This window comes from Equus quagga, chromosome 15 (genome assembly GCF_021613505.1).
Source record: "Equus quagga isolate Etosha38 chromosome 15, UCLA_HA_Equagga_1.0, whole genome shotgun sequence".
NCBI classification, from domain to species: Eukaryota; Metazoa; Chordata; class Mammalia; order Perissodactyla; family Equidae; genus Equus; species Equus quagga.
In genome coordinates, this window is record NC_060281.1 from 28,331,157 (window position 1) to 28,353,986 (window position 22,830).

General features: G+C 51.4%; 1 protein-coding gene across 7 annotated transcripts; it reads right to left on the minus strand.

Annotated features, from left to right (window-relative positions):
- Positions 1–686: 686 nt before the first annotated feature.
- On the minus strand, positions 687–18,321 carry ARMC12 (armadillo repeat containing 12). Of its 7 annotated transcripts, XM_046640046.1 has the most exons (10): positions 18,173–18,321; positions 17,829–17,883; positions 11,967–12,105; positions 10,361–10,416; positions 9,580–9,817; positions 8,732–8,877; positions 8,402–8,536; positions 2,687–2,860; positions 2,474–2,545; positions 687–1,047 (listed from the first exon to the last, which is right to left on the minus strand). In XM_046640046.1, exons 5-10 carry the CDS (start codon positions 9,740–9,742, stop codon positions 718–720), a joined length of 1,020 nt encoding a protein of 339 aa, XP_046496002.1. In that variant the 5' UTR covers positions 9,743–9,817; positions 10,361–10,416; positions 11,967–12,105; positions 17,829–17,883; positions 18,173–18,321; the 3' UTR covers positions 687–717. The 7 variants fall into 7 exon arrangements, with proteins under 7 accessions (XP_046496002.1, XP_046496006.1, XP_046496001.1 ...); XM_046640050.1 differs by lacking the exon at positions 9,580–9,817 and having other exon boundaries at positions 11,922–12,105; XM_046640045.1 differs by lacking the exons at positions 17,829–17,883; positions 18,173–18,321 and adding an exon at positions 12,986–13,132.
- Between the last annotated feature and the right edge of the window lie 4,509 nt (positions 18,322–22,830).

Below are 22,830 nucleotides of genomic sequence, written 5' to 3' on the forward strand. Positions count from 1 at the left end.
ACACCTGGAAGTCTGATTCCAGAGCTCTCACTGTTCCCCAGTAAGACTGCAGTCGTCTGTCATTAAGGCTATCACCAAATATTTTCAGTTCTTCCTTCGACACACATAAGACTGATCGTCCCTATGCACATTGGCCAGTGAAACGTGAGCAGAAGTGATGAGCATCATTTCTGGCGGAACTTTTAAGAGCCAGTGATCACTGCCACATTTCCTTTTCCTTCTCTAGGAGTTGGAGGAACACAGCGGAAAGCCATCCTCAGCCTGGGTCCCTGAGAGATGAGGTAGGACAGACGCCTGCCCCTCTATCCCCCAGCTGACCTGTGATGGGCATGTAGTGTGAATAAGAAATAACCTTGGCCATTTTTAAGCCACAGAGGTTTGGAGGTTGGGTGTCACTGGGGCATTGCCTAGCCCATCCTGAGTGGGCCAGTGCTGTACTGTCCCCTGTTGATTATCTATGGCCTCAGTCCCCAAACTCATCTTCTCCCCGAAACTCCCTAAAAGCATTGGCTCCACGTTCAAATTAGAAAAGCAGCAAGAGAAGGGAGCCCGTCCCCCAAACAGGGAAGTGGGGGATGTGTTTTGGGAGACGTGCCCATGCTTTGTCAGGCTCTGGGGCAGAGGTTACGCTGGATGAAATCTCCACTCAGCCCTGGAAGGCCCTGGACAGACACTGCCCCTCAAGCTTCTCTCCCATACTCATTTATTGGCTCTCTTTTATTCCCCGTTATTAAAGTAGGAATGGCTGGGCTGGCAGGAGGGCCGGACTCTCACGTCCTGGGGGCACTGCAGGCTGACTATGACCTTGCAGGCCTGAATCTGAACCTCCTCCTCGGGGTGGATGACCAGGGCGAGCAGCCGGTCTGCCAGTCGTGACTCATCCCCAAAGAGAGCTTCATGCAGAGACTGTTCATTGTAATGCCATTTCACGGCACGGTAGTGGGGTGAATTCTGGCCCTCGCTCAGCCGCTCAGCAAACACCAGTATCTCGAACAGCAGACTCCCCGGCTGTGTGGACTGGAACAGGTTCAGGAAGTTGGAGCGCACCTGTGATGAGGATAGAGAGAGGATGGGAATGAAATCCAAGGCAAGTTCTGAAATTCTTCTTCCATCTTCCAACTGCCTCAACTCCCCAACATACCTAAGTTTCAGATTCAACTGTATAGGAATTTTTCAGTTTTCCTTTATCATCATTCTCTAACATGATTGCATTGTGGTCAGAACATACGAGATATGATAATAATATTGATTCTGGGAAATTTGTTGAGACAAACCTTTAAGCTTAGCGTGTGGTGAATTTTTATAAATATTTTGTGCGCTTGAGAGGAATGTGCATTTACTAATTGTAGAGTGTTCTGGGTATGTCTAAGGGCTCAAGCTTATTTGCATTATTCACAGCAAGTATACCCTTACTAGTTTCAGGTTTTTATCTCTTCACTTCTGAAAGAGTCGTTAAAACCTTCCGAATCTTCCACTGTGGTGGTAGGTGTGTCAATTTTTCCTTATAATTATTCAGTTGTGAGAAAGAAGGAAATCCTGCCATTTGTGACAATACAGACGGACCTTGAGGACGTTATGCTAAGTGAGATAAGGCAGAGAAAGACAAATACTGCATGGTATCACGTATATATGGACACTCAAAAAAAAATAAATAAAGTCAAAACTCACAGAAACAGAGAATAGAAAAATGTTTGCCAGGGGCTGGGGGCCGAGGGGGATAGGGAGAGGTTGGTAAAAGGGTACAAACTTTCACCTATAAGATGAATAAGGTCTGAGGATCTAATGGTGACGGTAGTTGACAACATTGTATTTGTAATTGAATTAACATTGTAACTGAATTTGCTAAGAGAGTAAAATTTAAATGTTCTCACATATACACACACACACAAAGATAAATATGTGAGGTGATGGATATGGTAATTAGCTAGATGGTGGGGATCCTTTCACAAATGTATACGTATATCAAATCGCCACAACATACACTTTAAATATCTCACAATTTTATCTGTCAATTATACCTCAATAAAACTGAAAAAGGAAAAATTTTTTCCTTGTAATTCTATCAGGTTTTGTCATATATATTTTGAGATTATGTTATTAGGTTCATATAAGTTTAGAGTTGCTTTATCTTTCTGAACCATTAATCATGTAGTGACTGTCTATTCCTAATAATGGCTTTTGTTATAATTTTTTCCTAATATTAAAATACCTGCATTAACTTTTGTTTTGTCACCTGTGTTCCTGACTCTCGGAGTTCAGAAAGCCCCTCAAAGGAGAATCCCCCTTCCACAAAATAGATTCCGATTCTATCAGGAGAATGGAAGAGGGGATGGTTTTCAATGTATGTAGTGCAGAGGCAGGGAGAGGAACAAGACGATCTTCTTAGGGTTAAGTCTGTCTGCAGAATCCACAATTCATCCTTCCTCAATACCTGAGCTGGCATCCATCAGCCCCTCTTCAGTTCCCTTCTCACCTGGCAGTTGAGAATATCATAGAGAAGGTCGTTCTTCTGTGCTAGGTAACTCAGCAATCGTACAGCTTGCACCTGAATACAGGAAAGAATAAAGCATGAGAAGGCAGATGAGTCTGGGCCTGAGCAGAGAAGACACAAATCACTGCTCCTCCCTCTAGGTGCTGTGCCAGGGCTAGTCAGGAGGGCAGGGCCTGGGCCGTGGTCCTCAGGCACCTGTGCCAGGATGTAGTCTGACTGCAGGATATCCATCAAGGCAGGCATCACCCGTCGCAGTTGTGGATGCACAAAGTCGGGCAGTGGGAGGTTGTTGAGGAGTCTGAGGCCTGCGATGTGCAGCTCTGAGTCCCAGATGGTGGAGACCAGTTCCAGTACCTTGATGGACTGCTCCTGGGGGAAGGGGAGGAGGGTCTGCTTTCATACAGGGATCTCCCACACCACCCCAGCCTCTGCCTTCCCTCTCACTGCCCTCACCCATGATGCCTGAGCCAAACCCGACAGACACTTCCCTCCAACTTAAACTTTCAACACTATTTGACCTAGCTGACCACTCTCACCTCTTGCAAATTCTTTCTTCACTTGGCTTCTCTTTCACAGATTTCTTTCCCGGTTCTTCTGCCAACCTCCTCTTTTCTATCTTCATCAGTCCCTTAGTGACCATCCAGACTCACAGCGTTAAATACTACCCATATGCTGATGCCTTTCAGGTTTCTGTCTCCAGCCCAGATCTCTCCCTGAACTCCAGACTCATATATTCAGGTACCATTTCCACTTCTTTCCCAGAATGCTTAATAGACTTCTCAGAGTTAACATGCTTCCGGCCCCCAAACCTGCTCCTTCCACCGCCTTCCTGTCCCAGCTGTTGGTTACACCTTCCATCCAGTTACTCAGGCCAATAATGCGTGGTCCTCCTTGACTATCTTCTTTCTCTAACAACTCTTTTCCAATCCTTCAGAAAATCCCGTTGGCTCTACCCTCAAAATCTATCAGCAATCAAGCCACTTCTCACCATCTGCCTTCTGCCACCCTGTTCCAAACCACCATCTCTCACTGGGATCTCTGCAATAGCCTCCTCTCCCTGCTCCCATCCTCGCCCCCCTGGATCTATTTTCAGGACAGCAGACATGTTAGACATGTCGCTCCTCTGCTCAAAAGTCCCTAGTTCATTCACGGTAAAAGCTAAAGTCCTTGCAGTGGCCTACAAGGTTGGACACAATCTGCCCCTCCCTGCCTATTATTTCTCTGACCTCCTCTATTCTCCCCTTTGCTCCCATGGTTCCCATCACGATGGCCTCTTAGCTATTCCTTGAACATGCGCTCTTCATCCAGTTTCCTTCAACAGTTACATCTGACATAACTATAATACAATACCAAAACTAGGAAACTGGTCTTGGTGCAACGTGGCTCTACGTCATTTTATCATATATGCAGATTCACGTAACCACCGCTGCGATCAGCAGATTATTCCATCAGAATCGTCCCATCCTCAAAGATCTCCCTCGTGGGACCCCCTTGTAGTCACACTTACCCCTCCTCACAAAAAACCAACCCTCTCTGCTAGCCACCACTAATTTGTTTTCCATATTTGTAATTTTGTCATGTTAAGAATGTTACATAGAGCCAGCCCTGACGGCCTAGCAGTTAAAGCTCGGCGCACTCTGCTTGGGTGGCCCGGGTTCGGTTCCCGGGCACGGAACCACACGACCTGTCTGTCAGTAGTCATGCTTTGGCGGCAGCTCACACAGAATGAGGAGGACTGACAACTAGAATATACAACTACGTACTGGGCTTTTGGAGAGGGAAAAAGAAACAAAGGAAGATTGGCAACAGATGTCAGCTGAGGGCGAATCTTTCCCAGAAAAAAAAAAGTTATATAAATGGAATTATGTTTTGTGACCTTCTGAGATTGGTTTTTTTCCACTCAGTATAATGCCCTTGAGATCTATCCAAGTCATGTGTATCAGCAATTCATTCCCCTTCGTTACTGGGTAATGTGTCCAGGGTATGGATCATCAGTTTGTTTAACCACGTATCTATGGAGAGACATTTTGGTTGTTTCCAGTTTTTGATTACCACAAATGAAGATGTTATGAAAAACTGTGTACAGGTTTTTGCGCAGATGTGAGTTTTCATTTCTCTAGGATAAATGCCCAGGAGTGCAATTGCTGGTTTGTATAGTAAATGTACAGTCAAGTTTCTTAAGAAATGGCCAAACTATTTTCCAGAGTGGCTGCTGTACCATTTTACATTTCCACCAGCAACATATGAGAGATCCAGTTTCTCTACATCTTCACCAGCATTTCGCATTGTCACTAATTTTGAGTTTAAATAATCTAATAGGTGTATAGTAATACCTCACTGTGGTCTTAATTTGCATTTCTCTAATAAGTAATGACGTTAAACAACTTTCCAGGTGCTTATTTGCAATTCATCTATCTTCTTCAGTGAAATATCTCCATATCTTTTGCCCATTTTCTAATTGGATAATTTTTTTTTTAATATTGAGTTTTGAGGGCTCTTTACATAATCTAGATATGAGTCCTTTGTCAGATGTGTGGTTTGCAAATATTTTCTCCCAGTCTGCAGCTTCTCTTTTCATCCTCTTAACAACAGGGCCTTTCACAAAGCAAATGTTTTCAATTTTGATGAAGTTCAATTTATCAATTTCTTTCTTTTATAGATTATTCTTTTGGTGTCATTTCTACGAACTCTTCATCAAGCCCTAGGTCCCAAAGATTTTCTCCTTTGGAACTGCAACCCCATACCAGCCTTCCTTACCCTTTCTTTATTTTATTTTTCTCTATAGCACTTGTCTCATGAAACACTTTATATTTTACTTGTGTATTGCCTGCCTTGCCCTGCTAGAAATAAGTTCCATTGTGACAGGGATCTTTCCTGTTCGGTTGCTGTCTCTCCAATGATGAGCACAGTGCCTTGGCACAAAGTAAGCGCTCCATATACATTTGTTGAATGAATAAAGGGATCTGGGCTTCTGAGATGCAAGATGCTTGGACCGAGAGGTATTACTAAAGACAGGGAACCTCACAAGCTGTACCTTTGTGAGGCACATAAACGGGAGGCTGGAATCCTGGAGTGAGGACCACAGCATTCCCAACAGTACCCTGCCCTCTCTGCCTCCACCCCTTGCTGCCTGCTAAGACCTGAAGGACAGGCAGGAGTTAACAAGTTTGGGGTGGGGTTTCAGGCAGAGGGGGAAGCAGTGCAAGGGCCAGGGAGCGGGAGAGCATGAAACATACAGTGTAAATGGCTGGGGTTGGGGCAAGGAGGTGGGACTGATGGTGCCCCGTACTCTGAGAGCCTTGAGGAAGATGAGTCCAGAGGTTGATGGGATCAGACCCCTCTGGAGGGGGTGGTCTGACTTAGAGAATGGAGGCAAGGGCCATCTTGGACGTCTAGGGTCAGATGGCCACTAGGCTGTGTAAGAGGAACAGCTGGCCATGGCTCTAGAGGTCAAGGGAGGCCCCAGGCTGCAGACAAAGATGCAGGAAAGCACATCTAGAAGAAACTGAGGCCAGGGAATGGCTGCTTTCACCCGGAGAGAGGAGAACAGAGTTCAGGTCCTTGGATACAGGCCCTGGGGAAAGAAGGAACAGTGGTACCCAGGCCACCTGCACCAGAATCTCCTGGGGGGCTTTTGAAAAAAACAGCTCCCTTGTAGAACTGGACTCTCTGGGTGTGGGGCCCCGAAATCTTTGCTTTTACTCAACTCTCCAAGTAATTCCGATATGCTTGAGAACCACAGTATTAGGGACACTGAGAGGGCTGACGGATGAAGTAGAGGCAGCCAGCAAGTGGAGAGCTAAAGACTTTCTTCTCCCAAAAAGTTTGATGCAAAAGAGTTAAAGTGTGAAAATACCAAGTGTTGGAGAGGAAATGATGCAACAGGAACACTTAGGCAGGGCTGGTGGAGGGTGAAAATTGATACGATCCTTCTGGAAAAGATGGGAGTACCCTCTCACCCAGTCATTCCACTCCTGCATGCTTACCCTGGAGAAAGTCTCCCATGCCCACAAGGGAGAGGTGTACAAGAATGCTCAAGGCACAACGTGGAAATGCCTCCCCATGGGCAAGTGGATAAATAAAATTGCAGGGTATTCGTGAACTAGGATACCCGACAGCAGTGGAAAAGCAGGAAACAGAGCTATCCACATTAATAAGGATGACTCTTTCAATGTCGGGGAGAAAAAGGCAAACCACAGAATACAAACTACACACTTCCAGATACATGAAGCTTAAAAACATTCCAAACTATATTTTACCTATTCCTTTATCATCTGCCTTGCCATTCTAGAATATAAGATGATATATGTGTATATGGTAAAACTACAAAGAAAACCAAGGAATTGAGCAAGAAAATGCGGGGAAATGATTGCCTCTGGGGGCGCAGGGTGAAGGGTGTGATTGGGGAGGTGCTTTTGGGGGCATCTAACCTATTGGTCACGTTCTATTTCTCAGCCTGGGTTCTGCTTATGCATGGTTTTATTGTTATTCTTTCTACTGTACACATATACAATGTTTGTAAGTTTTAAATAGTTATTTAATTTGGGGGAGATAGACCAAAGAGAGAGTCGGAGGTCAAGGAAGAGGTTTTGCTTTTTAAGATGGGAGGGAACAGAGCATGTTGAATAGTAATGGAAAGGAGAGGGGCAGACAGACAGGCCCTCAAGGAAGGGGATGGGGTTCAGGAGGAGACTAACATTGACCACAGACCATCATTTCATGGCACTAGCAGGAAAGGATGGATGTGGAAACAGGTAAGACTGGGGGCGTGACAGCAGGAAGCTGGGGGAACTGACATGTAGTGGCTTATGTTTTCTCTACATGGTGGTAGTGAAGGCATCAGTGGCCTAGCCTACACAGCAAGGGGGGTGTGGTATGACAACATATCTGGTCTTTGTCCCTGGTTCCAGACACAGGGCTCCTAAAATCCTTCCAGTTTCCTGATAGAAGTGTCTTTATTATTCACAATGAGCCCCTTTCCATACCCCTGAGTTTATGCTAATGAGATGACTCTTGATCCTTGATAGTTTCCAGTGGGGCTGGTGGCCAGAAAGACCAAGGCATGATGAGAGGATTGGAACTTTCAAACCCATCCCTGACTCTGGGGAGAAGGGAGGGGTTAGAGATTGAGCTCAATCACCAATGGCCAATGATTAATCAATCACGTCTACATAATGAACCCTCCATAAATACCCCTAAATGACAGGGTTCCGAGAACTTCCAGGCTGGTCAACACATGGAGGTGCCAGGAGGGTGGCACCCCTAGAGAAGGCATGGAAGCTCTGCACCCCTCCCCTGTACTTTGCACCATGCCTCTCTTCCATTTGGCTGCTCCTCACTAGTACCTTTTATAATAAATGGGTAGACGTTAAGTAAACCATTTTCCTGAGTTCTGCAAGTCATTCTAGTGATTTATTAAACCTGAGGAGAGGGTTGTGGGGACCTCCAAATGTACAGTTGGTCAGTCAGAAGGACTGGAACTTGCAACTGGCATCTGAAGTGGGGGCAGTCTTGTGAGCCCTTACCATGTGGAACCTGCACTGACTCTAGGTAGGTAGTGCCAGAATTGAATTGAATTGAATTGAATTGAATTGAATTGAAGGATATCCAGTAGGTGTCAGAGAATTGGCTAGTGTCAGAACCTCAGGGGGGGCTTTCCGTTGCTTGGGGTTCAAAGATACTCCTAGCGCCCTAGCTCTGTTTCATCCTGAGATTCAAAGGTTTTTATTACCCTGCTGGGAATCTGACCACCACTTTCCAACTTATTTCCAAGGAAAAATATATCTCTGGGTTACAAACTCAGACCCACGCAAACTTCTGGAACATGACCACTTATCCTATGTCCATTAAGGGACCCTTGGATGATAGACACCCTGTGTGCTCCATCCCCCAACTTGCCCCTGGGCTCACCTGGATTTTGAGCCTGAATTTTCTGATGCCAGAGAAAGCTTTAAGTGTGTTCAGAGCTTGGATTTTGACACTGTTGTCCTTGTCATCCAGCATGGAGCCCACCAACACGATGTCATCAGTAGTACAAGCAGAGGCCTAGAGTATGCCGGGAGAGATGGAAGAGGCAGGAGAAGCGGGTGTCCTGGGCCCACCAACTCCCTCCCCCTATGTCCCCAAAACCCCTCAGCACAACCCCTCCCACCATCAGCCAGGAAGACAGGTCCCAGGACACAGTCTGGCCAGTCAGGGGCCAGACTGGCTGGGAGGGACCTCCTACTTCCCTTCCCTCACCTCGGCCTCCAGCAAGTACACACAGCGCGTGATACTGTGCAGGATCATGCTCTTGGCGTACTCATCCTGTTTGCACTCCAAAGAGTTGAGGAGCCTCCGGAGCTCACCTGAGTCCCGCCCGTGCCGTTCTCGTTCGATTGCCAGGCCTAGACAGCCACCCCAGCCAAGCTCAGGCTGTGGACTCAGAAGTGATGAAAGAATGGGGTTGGGAAGCAGGGGAGAGGGATCTGGGGACAAGGCTGCCTTGCCTTTTCTAAAGAGAAGCCTTCTGGCTATATGCAGGACCACCATGGACAGCTGAACAGGGTGTGTGCTGCACAAGGGCACCAGATCTAATGCTATGTTGTTTATATCATAAACGTCATAGTTTTGTATATTTACTACAACAATTTTCTGGTATATGAAGTAATATGTAATATTTCATCATAATCAGTATATAGCAATGATATTCCAGCAGATGGCAATAAAAAGTCTTGCAGAAAGAGTGCCTTTTTCTACTTTGCACAAAGTTGTCACATGGACTAGTGGAGGCTCTGGGCATGCAGGTCCTCCAATTTTCCCTTGGGAGAACTGCAGATGCCACGCTTCCAAGGAGTCGCATCCTGGGATCTAGAATGAATGTGGGATTTGGAGACCTACCAAATGAGTCCTGAGGATCCACTTGAGTGTCATCCACTACCCAGGGGCCCTGAGCTAGCATCTCTAGGGTGGGTGTGAGGAAGATGGAGAGGAGAAAAAGGAAGGAGAGAGGAACTAGGAGGAGTCACCTGTGGGCCCTCCCACACTGGAGGCCTCGAGAGCAGGTGCCTCCTGGGGCAGAGCCCTCTCCCCAGGGCCCGAACACTCACGGGCGATGCAGATGGGCGAGTTGCTGCAGAGGGGTGGCTGGCATTTTATGCCGGCCTTGATGGCCTTGTAGAGCAGGTAGATGGCCCCGGCACCCATGGCCAGGCCCACTATACTTTTGCGGATGTCCAGCTGCCCCAGGCACAGGGGGGTGCTCATGCCCATGTCTTCAGCACCGCCTTGCGCCCAGGTGGGAGCAAGGCCCGAGGCACCTGGCAAGGGCCTTCCGGAACCAGAACTCTAGCAGGGCCAGGAACCAGAGTACCAGAATTGGAACCCGAGCAACAAAGGAAACTGGGGAAACTGGGGGGGAGGGTGGAGGTTGGGCAACAGGGCAGCCAGAAGAGGTTGGAAGGAGAGAAGGTTCAGCTTTGGAGGCTATAGGAAATGAAGCTCAAGACTCTAAGGGAATAAAAATCTGGGGGCAGGAAAGTCTTTGATGTCCCCTTTTCTTTAGGGGAGCCAGGTTGGTGGGGCCCAAGCAGGCGTCTCCAGAGCTTCCTTTCTTCCATTAGAGGGCAGCAGAGGCCCAATTTCCGGGCTGGGGCCTTTGGAAGTTTCTGGAAGGGGGGTTTGGGGTGTGCCCACTGGCAGCCCTGCTCCCTGACTTGCCTGGCCCTCCCATCTTTGCTCTCTTCCCCATAGACCCTCTGCTGGGCATCAGGGTGTTTCTGTAGGCAGGGGCCCCCTTCCATCAGAGGGCTGCACCTTATAAAGTTTTGCACAGAGTCATGAGGCAAAGACCTTCCAGCATCTGCATGTTCCCCTGAAGTGTGTATTTACCTGTCTGACCAGAAGCTCTTAAGGGCATCTTTGCATCTCCAACATCCAGCACAGTCCTGCAATTAGTAGGTGCTCAAGTCATTACTTCTGTCATCCTTTAAGGACGTGGGGGCATAACAGTGACAGAGAGTCTGGATACAGGGGCTCCAGGCCCATTTAACCACTGTGACACTGGAAGAGGAAGGAACTGCCCTGGCCTGGGTCTCAGTTTCTGCATTTATAACCCGAGGGTATCCAGATTTACCATTCTAAAACTCCAGGATTAAAATTTGGGTAGGTCTGCACCTTTAAACGATGGGGGCCTAAATCTGGGAGTACCCCCCCCCCACCCCCCGACACACACACACAGAGCACATGAGGCTTGAGGGCTTCTCCAGAGTCAGAAAATGTCACCCCCCAGCAGGATGAGCGGGATGAGAGTCCAGCTTGGGAGGCCTTGATCTCGACCACTAGGATGGAACAGGCAAGACCCTTCCCTCCTTCTCCCCATTCTTCACAATGTTCCCACACCCTCTGGCCTCACCTTCTGGTACAGAAGAGGGAAATGACAAGCCCCAAGCTAGGCTCAGGCCCTGAGCCAGCACTGAGCGTGATTGTACCAAAACAGGGCTTCACCTGCCTGGCTTTGAGCTCCTGTTAGAAGGCTCTGGGTCTTGGGCTGCACCTAGGCTCGAGGGAGGTGAAGAAATAGGGAGACAGCATCCCAGAGATGCTGCAGCCAGTCAGGCCTATGCATTCAGAGCCTTCACCCTTCACATCCCGTCTGCAGGTGACACACTCCTACGCCGCCAGTCTCTTCCATTCCTCTCTTCCATCCTTGACCCTCCTCAAGGGTCATTTCTAGCACTCTATCCAGCCCCAAGGTGGGTGACTACAGAGACTCCCTGCAAGAAGGAGTGACAGAGGCCCCAGAAGGCCTCCCCATTGCCATGGGACCACCTATCACGTGCCGTGAACTCTGGGCAGGAAATGGCTGCTTGAGGGGACTGTTTTAGGTTCCAGGGCTACCCTGGTGGATCTGAGGATAGATCCTTCAGAATGAGGTCCCCGCGCTTCTCTGGGGTGGGACCCAGAGTGACTGGCCTCACATCCTAAGCAGATGTGGTACTCACTGGTCCTTCAAAAAGGCCTCCAAAGAACTCCTTCCTGCTATACCTGCACCCATTTCTGTTGGTTCTGCCCGCAAACGATTCAGAGGGATTAGTGACAGAGGCATCCCCAGTATATGTTTCCTAGCTCAGAGCACAACCCAAAAATAAAGACAAAGGAATGTCTATTTGTTGGTGTAAGGTCAAGGACGGTCCCTTCTTGGGAAGGACTGCTTTTGATTTTGATGATGTCTTTCTTATTTTGAGAATTAAAATGTACTTGCTTTCATGAAACGATAGTGATAATAGATGGCAGTTGTGTCTTGAATGTTCTTAGGGAGCTTAAATTAAAAGCTACAACTCTTTGTGGGAACTTGGCTTTTATTGTTTTTTTCTGTCAAATCCAAATCTGGAACCATTCGCTAGAGAAGTCTGAGATTTCATATACACACAGCCAGGCCCAGGTTTCTTACCTGCCCTCACCAACGCAAGAGGACCCGAGCTGCCCCAGTGCATACCTCTCTGCCATCCGCGTAACCATGGTGTTGGCTGTAATTTAGTAAATGAGAGTGTGGGCTCTAGCCAGGCTGCCAGGGTTCAAAACCAGTTCAGCCACCGACTCTGCTTAGTGGTCTCTTTGTGCCTCATTTTCCCCACCTGTAAAATGGGAATGATAATAATACCTACCTCATGGGTTGTGAAGATTAAGCATTTGCAACAGTGCCCAGCACATGGAGCTCACCAAATGTTGACTATAATAATAATTACTATTAGAAGCAGGTTTCACCTGGACAAAAAACGTTGGGTGTGGGAAGGCAGTGAGCACACAGATGGTGGGCCCTGATGAGGCAGAAAAGCACATTATTCGGCCCCTCCCACTCACCCTCTATCCCTCCCACCCTGGTCTTCTTCAGCCTCATCAGCCTCAACTCCTGCAACCCATTAAACTGGCTTGAAGAACTCTTGAGCCGGCTTTGAAGACCTCACAAATGCCTAAAGCAGCAGCACTATCCCCCAGCCCATTCCCCTGAGCCACTTTGTTCCTAAAAACCACCTTCCCACCTGTGAAACCCTAGGACTACCTCCTCATTCTTTTTACCAGGACTAATTAAAGGAGCCTAACACGCTATGGGGGGCCTACCGTGCAAGCCACAGAGCTAGGCCTTCCGAGGGTGACCCTGGAGGGGCCCAGCGCTTGTGTGCATAGGACAAACTAGGCGGAAATGAGCCTACTCCGGACTCTAATGAAAAGCCCGTTGGAGTCCGACCGGCTTGGGTTTGGGCAAATTCCATGATCTGAGTCTCAGTTTCTCCCTCCGGAATACGGGTCTATTAATACCTAACCTACTACCGGGAAGTGCTGCCGTCGGGACTGAACGAGAGAACGCGTGTTGGGACTCACGGTGCACTGGGGACGCTCACCACGTGCGAGCTTCTCCCCGCAGAAAGCGGGGAGATGAAAGGCTGGGGGTGCCGCCTGTGCCTTGCCGTGGATCCTACACTCCCCGGGACCGTCCCCTCCCCAGCAAGCGCTTACCCTGGCCCAGGAACTAGATTCGGGGGCCTCTCGTTACTCAGCCGAAAGCGTGGGGACTGGGAGAAAGGCGGGGAAGGCACTGGGAGCGGAGGGGGCGGCGCCCCCAGGGGAGGAGGACCGGGTGGGGGGCGGAGGCAGTGCCTTTCCCCGCCCGGGGCCTCCCCCCATCTTGCCCTCCCTCCCCGGACTACCTCCTCCCCCCGCGCGCATCCGGCGGCGGGCACAGGATGTTCTTTCGCTCCAGTCCCCCCGCCCCCCCGCCCCCGCTCTCACTTTCCCTTCGCTCCCCTCCCCCACTCCCGCCGCGCCCGGCGCCGGCACCTTGTTTAACTCCTTCCCTCCCGCGCTCCGGGGCGCCCGGGTGCCCCTGGGGTCCCACCCTTCCGCCCACCTCCCAGGACGCGGAGCCAGCCCGAGGGCTGCCCGGGGAGGGGCGGGCCTGGGCTGAGCGCCCGCCCGCGTTCTCGGGATCCACTGGCGTGCTGGGGGTGACGGGCTGGAGAGGGATCGCAGGGAAGGAGGCCAACGTTCTCCGGACCCCGCCAGTTGACTGGTGCGGGGTGGGCTGGGGGTGGGCTGCCCACACACGAGCGAGCCACGCGCCCGAAGGGAGTGGCCAGGTGGGCGTAGTTAGCTTCATGCCAGGCGGTGGAGAAGGGTGGTAGGGGGCCGACCCCCACCTCATCCTCCCTGGTCGGAATTAGAAGGGGCCCCGAGCTCCAGAAGAGGATGGAGAGAGGTCACGCCCCTCAAGAATACGTCACTGTTTCCAAGGCAGCCGGGGGCGGGGAGGCGGGCTGGAGAAGGGGAGACCTTAGAGAAAGGAGTCAGCCCGAGGCTTGGGGACCCGAGTCAGGGTGGGGAAGCGGCGGGGGCGGGCTTTTCAATCTTTGCTCCTTCACTTGGAGTTGATGCTCCAAGAAACTGAAGGAAGGACAGGTTCTGTTCGCTGGTTCATTCAACAAACGTTTATTGAGCTTGAACTGTGCTTGGCGCCATGCTTAGGCAGTGGGTTACAGAGGCGCTGGATCCGAACCCTGCTCTCACCAGTTATTGTGAGGAAGGGTGGCCAGGCATCCCGGGTTACGTCTGTGGAACCGGTGTCATTATTAATAGTGTCCCTTTTCACGCTGAAAAGTGTCCCGGTATGGGGGCTAGTTAAGGAACCTTGTCTGCCAGTTCAGGGAAGGCTCCAGTGGGGCAGGGAAGGAAGACAGCTATCATCTGCTGGCTCTGCTACAGGCATTTTCCTGGCACTTTGTATTTTCTGTAACCTTCGCCTCGCCTTCTGCAAGGGCAGTATCACTAGCACCTTTTACAGATGAAGAAGCTGTCTCAGAGAGGTTAAGAGACTTGCCCAAGGCCAAACAGTGAAGTGTTGGAGCAAGGTTCCAGACCCAGGTCTCTGTGGCTTCCAAAGTCCAAGGGCCTGATCTCATGCTTCCTTTTCAAAATAAATCGATGATATTAAATCAATAAATAAGAGACTGTCCCTGCCAGGGAGGAGCTTATAATCTGGCAGGTTGAAAATACTAGAGGATACAACTAAGCAATAAAATAGAGAAAAGACTGAAGACAGCTCATAAGGCTCAGGGGGAAGTTGATGACAAAATGACCCAAGTCGGATGGAGATGATCAGAGCCTCCTGCAGGAGGTGGATTTTGTGCTGGGTTATGAGGTGGTGATGGGGCCAGCATCACTGAGTGTGTGTGTGAGATGTGACGCCAAGGAAGGGAACAATCTAAGGGCATCAGACCAGGGTCCCAGAGCTAGGCAGGCTGGAATCTCCAGTGGCAAGAAGATCCCTCTATAAACCCCAAAGCCACCGGTTGCACATATCCCCCTTTCTGCCTTCCACCCTCCTCAGTGGTTTTCTGTTTCCTCCTAGAGCAGAGGCTCCCGGCAGGCAGCTGCACTCATTCACTCTGCACTCAAGGTCTCTGCAGTTGGTATTTGGCACAAACCCCCGATGTTAACTTGGATATCAGCTTCTCCCTTCCCCACCCCACTCTGAAGATTTTGGGGAATAAAGAATAGTGGCTCCTTAAAACAAAAGGGCCTGAGTGAGCAGCAGGAAGCCAACAGGCTTGATGGGAATGGGGAGACCAAGTCAGGAGAGAGAACTGGAAAGATGAGAAAGGAGCACAACCACTTGAGAAGTGTCTGCTGCCCTCGTGCTGTGCAGCAGGCCCTGTGCTGGACTCTGTGGTCTGGGCACACCATGAATGAGTCCCAGTCTCTTCATATGGGACACACACATTAGCCGCTGGGGTACCCAGTGTGCCTGGCTGACGAGTCTGAAGTTGATAACATACACAATAAACTGTCTGAGAAAGATTATTCCAGCAGGGTGTGTAGGAGGAAGGAAAAACCTCGGGCAGAAAGGACAGTGTGGCAGCCGCTGTGGGATTTTGGGCCCGAGGTGGAATCTTTGGGGTTGGAGAGGAAGGGGTGAATGAGAAAAATAACCAACAGTACATCTTGTAATAAAAGCAGCAAAAGGAAGAATCTGGTAATAGATCAGATATAGGATGGTGAAGGAGAGAAAATAGTTAAAAATTAATCCACTTTCATGGCGAGTTTGGGGGTTGGGAGAGTCACGGTGGGCAATAGGGAGGAGCTAGTATGAGGGACATGAGGATGAGTTCAGTCACTTCTAGGCCATGTGAGGGCAGGTGTCCTGTAGGTGACTGGACTTGGAGATAGGGAAGTCCAGAAGGGCAGCGGGCTGCCTTGCGAGAGAGTGTCCCTGTCACTATAGGTGTGCAAACAGCTTCAGAACAATCACTGACGTGGGACACCATGGAGAGACTTCATACGTCAGGTAGAAGGCTGGAACCGACAACAGCGAAGGCACCTCCTGACTGGGAGATTCGGTGAGTGTTGGCTGGGTGAGCACACGTGTGGAAAGTATGCTGTATGTGTGGGAAGGTGGTCCATGGCCCAGGCCTGTGCTGGCATCCATCTCCCCACCTTTGGCTACAGAGGGTGCCAGAGATGCCATCAGAAGGGCCCCGGGGCAAGAGGCCCAGGTAAGGCTCTTCAGCAGCCTGGGGTCCCTCCCCCAGCCCCACCCTTGAAGGCCTGGAGCCCAGGCCTGCGCTGACTGCCAGGGCCTTTCCTGGAACTCAGCAGAGGACGGAGCCCCTCCCTGCCTGCCCTGGCACACTCCAGGCACAGCGTGTCCCCTGGGACACCTTGTAGACACCCCAGGAGGCTGGGGCATGGGTCAGGTCCCCGCCCCCAGGAAGAGTCCTGCTCTGGTCTGCCATCTGAGCTCCACCCTGGGGCTGTCATCCTCACAATGGCCCCAACCAGACCATAGGGGACAGCAGGCGCAGAGGAGGAAGGAGAAGCTTTGTGGCTGGGTGGCAGGATTCCCGGGTCTTTGTTGTGGTTTTGGGTGGGAGGGTGGGTAAGGCAGAAAAGCAGGGTCTCAGGCTTCAGAGGACCTCCCCACCTGCTTCTCCCTCCCTCTGAGGAAATCTTCAGGGGCCTAGTGGTTTTGAGGGGAGGGGACAGGAAGACACTCTGAACTCCGGGTCAGCTGAGGACAGAAATGGGGGCACTCTTCTTGCCCTATATCCCATGTCTCCCAGCATCCTCTTCCTCTGCTCCCCAACACCCTAGAACAAATTTCTACCTTCATCGGCAACTAAGAGTTACATCCCCCGCCCGAAACCTCCCGAGGCCTCCCAAGCGGTGGGGTTTGGGGAAAATGGGACATGCACACAAGCAGCTGTATGCCCGGCCACACCTGCCGGCTGGGGCGAGGAGAGTGCCCCTCCCAGCTGGGCAGAGCCTGCTCCGCTCAGCCTGGGGGCTGTGAGACGCTTTAATGGAGGGGCGAGAAAGCAGAGGGATGCGCAAACCAGCCACGTGGAGGTCCCGAGCGGCAGGCAGGGGCGGGAGCCGAGGAGCCGGCCCTGCGCTCGCCCCTCCCCGCTCGAGGGAGCCTCTGAGAGTCGGGTCGTCGCTGACCGCAGGCTGCAAGAGCGGTTGATCTGGTGAGCGAGCACACCCACTTACCCAGCTGCTGAGTCAGGCTGTTCTCGCTCCCCGCTCGCCCGCCCGCTCGGGACATTGTGTTCCAGCCCCGGCGCGCTGGCACCAGGCCCAGGCGCTCACACCAGCCTCCTCGCCCTGTTTGTGCTCGCGGCTTGCGCTCGGCGCGCAGCCTCCCCGCCGCCGCAGCCCTGCGAACGCGCGCCGGGGCCGGGGCCGGGCGCAGGCACCAGGCACAGCCGGGACCGGAGCGCAACCCCAGGGACGCGCGCCCCGGCCGGCTGGGCCCCGCTGCCCTGCCCGGCCGCCAGCGTTAGAGCACGCAGATCTGTCCATCCCCCACGTGAGCCCAGGTTTGGAACCCCAGGTGTGTGGGGTCTGGAGTAGCACAGTTGGGAAGGGGGGGGGACGCAGGTGTTGGTAGCTCCATGAGGGAGAGGGAGCCACCCAGGCTGCCACCCAAGCCCCACTAGCGCTCAGTCCAGTCTGGAGGAGGATAGCTGGAGACCTGGGATGCAGTCACGTGACAACGGAAGCCCGTTAGAGGGGCCAATTCAAGCGATCGCCCAGGAGCCTTTCGGTTCCTCGGCTGCCTCCCTGATCCGTTCTTCACACCAGCCTGGAGACTCCAGGGATTCCCAGGGGCTTGCAAACCAAGCCCAGCCCTTTGGGATAGCTTGGGAAACCCCTGGCAGGACGCCAGGAGTGGGAAGCGCCCAGACACTAGCGGGTGGGAATGGATGGCAGGGTGGGAGAAGACGACCCCAAACTGGAGCCTGACTCCTCCCTTTGGCCAGCTTCAAACACGGGTTTCTTCAGAGCCGGGTTTTCTCCTTACCCATCTTTCTGCCAAAAGATGTCCCTGAGTGCTGGTCCTGAAGGTTCCATCATCTCTAAACCAAGGAAGGGACAAAGGACTTACATACTGAGCACCTACCATTTGGAAGGCTCTGTTTGCTCCTGCTAAGGATGCCATAAAAAAGTTCAAGACACAATTCCTAAAGTCCTTTCTTCTCCCTCCTTCTAACTTGCACAGTTTGCTGTGCCATTTCCCATGCCAGAAATGCCCATCCTCTGTGTCTACCCATCTCCCAAGCAACAGCTCAGAAAGCCTGCTTGGAACAGGGCCAGCCAAATCTGATTCCTCTCCCCTCTTGAAGGCCCCGCACACTGGGTTCCTACCTTTCTCATGGTACAGCGTGTGGCCTGTCTCATATTCTAGAGATCTGTTTACCAATCCTGTTCTTCTAACCAGATTAGAAAGTCCTTGAAGCAGAAACAAAGTCTGCTTCTCTGAGGCCTCTCCCATCACTCCAGCTCATCCCCCCTCGGGCCCAGCTTGGCCCTGCAGTTGATGTTCAATAAATGCTGGGTGTATTGAAATGATTTCCTGCCCTTGGACAGTTTGCAGGCCAGTTGAAGAGACAAACACAGCATGTGAGGTTAAATAATAACCCGAGCCAGCAGGTGGTGAGTACCGAACCTGTGTAAGAGCTATAGGGACGCAGAAGGAAGAAGGTGGTGATAAGGGAGAAGGATCCCAGGAGATTCTAGGCCTTGAGCTGTGTGTGTGGAGGAGGAAAGAGGAGGCGTGGAGGTGACTCATCCTGGTTGACATCATCACACACCAGTCTCCATGCTAGGCACTTTGCATGCATTATCTCTAATGTTTAAGGTGGGGGGAGGGTAAGTTTGTGGGGAGTGGAGGGGAGGTGCCCAAGCTAGACCTGCCTGGAGCCGACCAGAGCATAGGGGCAGGCTTAGGTCTGGGCTCCCCACCCTCAGTCCCCAGGGAACTGCCTGTTCCCTGGCCTGCCACTCCTACACCCTACACCCAAGAGAGCTGCCCAGCACTGCCCAGCTCTGGATGCACTCTGGTCCCACCCGGGTGAACAACTGGCTGTGTGACCTTGGGCAAGGCACTTCCTTCCCTACATCTCGCCGTCATCTGTACCTCCGTTGCAGTGCTTACAGGCTGTGACTGTGAGTCAGTGTCCAAGCCGTGATCGCCACCTCCCTTGATGTTACCTGGGCTGCTATGGCTGCCTGCATCCCCGCGACACCCTCCCTCCCCCACTCATTGCTCCCTCCCAGTCTGGAGCTGCTGAAAAGAACACTGGGTACAGAGTGTGAGCTGGGATAGTAGGTTTCCTGTGGTTGCAAAAGGAACATCAGGACATCGGGACTTTCCCAGTGGTGCCCGAGCTGTGGGAGAAGTGGGGGAGGAGGAGGCAGGGCCAACCTCGAAGGAACCTCTGCTCTCTTCCCTCCCCTCCTCAGTGCTCCCAGCTCTCAAAAAGGCTGGTACAGTTTGTTACACTGGGGCCGGAATGTACCGTGTGTTTCATATGGCCTCTGTCCAGTCCTACACTGGCTCCTTTATATTTATACTCCCTTCTTCAGCCGTGGCATCCTGCTGTCAGTCACTCCTCTCATCTGCCCACCTCCCACCTGGCCCCCCCCCCCACGCCCCCACAAGTCCCTCCGTCCTTGGGCTCTAAACTCCTGTGGGAGGTCAGGGGTGGGGTGCAGAGAAAGCCCTGGAGGAGAGAAGTTGGATTTCAGAAGGGTGAAGTCCCCAGTCCCATATCCCTCTCCCATCACCCAGCCCTGAAACTGCCTCTGAGGCCATGGACTCTCTGAGCTGGGGCTCAAGGTTCTCCAGGCATTTGTGGTTGATCCCTGACTCCTTGCCACCCTTGTTTTCCTGTGCACTTCAGCAATATTCTTGAGTCCAGCTGGACAAATGAGCTGAAGGCTCTATTTAAGTTGCCCACCCCACCCCAAAACGGGCAGACCTGCTAATCTGTGATCGTCCCCTATCAGTCACAGAGAACACAGCAGAGGTGGGGGCGGGGGGGATAGGAGTCACACGTTCCTAATAGAGGCTGCAAAAGGGAATTTGACACTTGGTGACTTCATGATTTTCTGAGTTGTGACCTCCTCAAAGTGGCTAGATATTCAGAGATGGATCCATTTATGATCTGACCTTCCTCCCCCAGGAGCATGTGATATTATTATTCACAATAATAGGTAATATTGATTGCCCACTAGGGACCAAGCCTTGGGCTTAGGGCTTTATATGCTCAAGTTCATTTACTTGTCGCAGCAACTCTGGGAGGTGGGTACTATGGTTAGCCCTCTTTGACAGTTAAGGAAACTGAGGCTCAGAGAAGTGACAGAGCTGGGATTCACACTCAGGTCTGTCTGATGTCAAAGCCGACACTCTAAAGGGTCTACTGGCTTGCTTAGATCAGGGGCCTAAATCGTAAATCCTCCATCACTCAAGCCTCAGAGTCTTATTCCCTTCTGCCTTCAAATGGTTCCAGGAACTCTGGCTCCTTAGAGGTCAGGCATGCCTTGAGGTATAATCTGACAGCCAGAAAACCATTCGCAGCCCTTTTGACAGGCTGAAATCCAGAGGATGCTCAGTGGTGGAGTTGGATGGTCAGGCCTGCTGGCTGTGGGCAGCCTCAGGTGTCTCTTGGCCGGCTGGCATGCCTGTGCCGCTCACCCCCTCACCTGGAAATAAACTTTGCCTTGTTGTATTGATCTGGCACTGGGATCCAAAAACCAGGGAATGAGCCTGAGTTCCAGGGCTCTGAACTCAGGTCCGCCTGTGGCACCCAGTGACATGGTGCCATGGCCTCTCCTAGAACCCACTCATGGCAGGGCTTTGGGAGAAATGACCACCGTTATATCAGTCCCTGGCATTTGTATCAGACTGTGTTTATTTCATTTACACGCCCTGACACAGTATGATCGTAATGTTCCTCTAAAGTAAGGAGAGTAACACCCACTTTCCTGATGGGAAAACTGAGGCAAGAGGAGCTAAGTTGCAGGCCCAGATGGTGCAGAGCCCCCATTCCAGCAAACGGGTTGAGCTTTAAGAAACCAGGTTTGAGACCGTGATATCTGGGTTGCTTTGTTTCATAATACAGGGCTTCTCCTGAGCTAAGAGAGAAAGAATTTCCCAAGATGTCCCCAAACCTGGTGACATGCGATTTCACCCAGCCCTGTCACCCCAGGAACAGACCACAGCACCACGAGGCCCATGCTACCCTTATCTACCCCAGGGACTGAAGCAAGGGCACCAGACATCCTGTATTAGTTGGCCTGTCCTGGTCTCTGGCTTCCTGTCCTCTGCGGCTCTCATGGGTACATTTTGTCCCTTCCGAGTCCCGTTTATTCTTCCTCTTCTATCCTTCCTTCTCTCTTTCTGTCCTTCCTCACTGAGAGCCCTGTGTATATGCCTCCGTCCGTCTGTGTTTACTTCTTATTTTTGCTTTTTGTATGTCCAGTCTTCTGGGAAGTTTCCTAAGGTCCCCTCTGCCTTCTTCCCTCTGACGACCCCTTGTTTCTGAGCAGCATCTTCCCTTCCTACCCCCATCCCTACTCCTCACCTCGCCTCCAGCTTCTGCCAGTGTCAGATTGCTCAGGTTCGTGCATTCTGTGGGCACTTAATGAGCACCTACTGTGTGCCGCAGGAATTGTGTTAAAGCCTGGGGACTCAAAGTCCAAAAGCTGTGCCAGAGCATCTATTAAGCACCTCCTGTGTGCACCAGGCATTGTGCTTCAACCTGGGAGCACAAAAGCTGGTTGTTGCCCTCAACAGATCATTATAATGCCCCAGAAAGTTGAGGACTGGGTGTGGCTAGAGGGGTCAGGGAGGACTCCGAGGAGGTGGGTCTTCAAGTCTGTGGGGAGCTAGCCAGGCAGAGCAAGGGTGCAGGGTGTTCCAGATAGAAGGAACAGCATCTATAAAGACACACAGGCGTGAAGCAGCCCCATGTTCTCTGGCAGGCACTCTGAGTTGTTTGGACTGGTGTGGACGTGGAGCTCAGGATGCTGAGGCCAGAGGCAGGCAGGCCCAGATGGTGCAGAACCCCATGTTCCAGCAAAAGGGTTGACCTTTATCCTGGAGCAGCCGGAAGCCGGAGCAGCCCCATGGCTCCCTGCAGCCTGGGAGCTTCAGGGCTGGGCGTGGGCCAGGCCCAAAGCACTCTTGAGCCCCCATTAACCCACATTTACTGCCTTTTGGCTCAGGGAAGCCTGTGGGAGGGTCAGACACTTAAATATAATGCTGTTTCCAAAGTGCAAGCATTCATTCATTCATAAATGTTTAGCAGGTTCTGATGTTTGCCAAGTGCTGCTCTGAGCACCAGGCATGGGTCATTGAACCCCACAGAGGTCCCAGCATTTAAGAAACTTATATCCTTGGCAGTTGGGCAGGGGGATAGGGCATAAACAAACAAAACAAATAAATTAGCAAGATAATTTCAGATCATGATAAGTGCAAAGAAAATAAAACAGTGATGCAATTGAGAATAATGGGATGGGCTGGGTAGTCAGGGAAAGCTGCTCTAGAGAAAGTTCTGTTTGAACTGAGACCTAGATGACGAGAACAAACCAGTACATGAACATCTGGGGGCTTAGGGTTTGAGGCATTGGAAATAGCACATGCAAAGGCCTTGAGGCAGGAGGGAGTTTGGTGTTTTCAAGGTTTAGGAAAAATGCTGGGTTTCGATTCAGTACTCCCCAGCAATTCTATGCAAGGATTATTGTACCCATTTTGTGGAGATGGAAACTGAGGCTCAGAATGGTTAAGTTCCTTGGCCAAAATTGTATCTGGTAGTACAAATTTTGGCTCTAAAGTGACTGTTCTTTTTTCTACCAAGGTATCAAGTACAGCAACCATGAGTCCTAGATTATTTAGGAAGGTCCAGTTTCCAAAATTCTATCTCATTGTTCTCTGGGTGATCATCCTGGACATTCTCTGTGTCCCAGATCATGACTTCGAGCCCTCTCTCTGCCATGTACTACCAGTGGGATACTGGGAT

Coding starts and splice junctions, on each gene's coding strand:
- ARMC12 (XM_046640046.1), bottom strand. CDS start 9,742: ATGGGCATGAGCACCCCCCTGTGCCTGGGGCAGCTGGACATCCGCAAA. Junction 8,878..9,579: donor CTCGCCCATCTGCATCGCCC/GTGAGTGTTCGG, acceptor GTGGCTGTCTAG/GCCTGGCAATCGAACGAGAA. Junction 8,537..8,731: donor TGTACTTGCTGGAGGCCGAG/GTGAGGGAAGGG, acceptor GGCATACTCTAG/GCCTCTGCTTGTACTACTGA.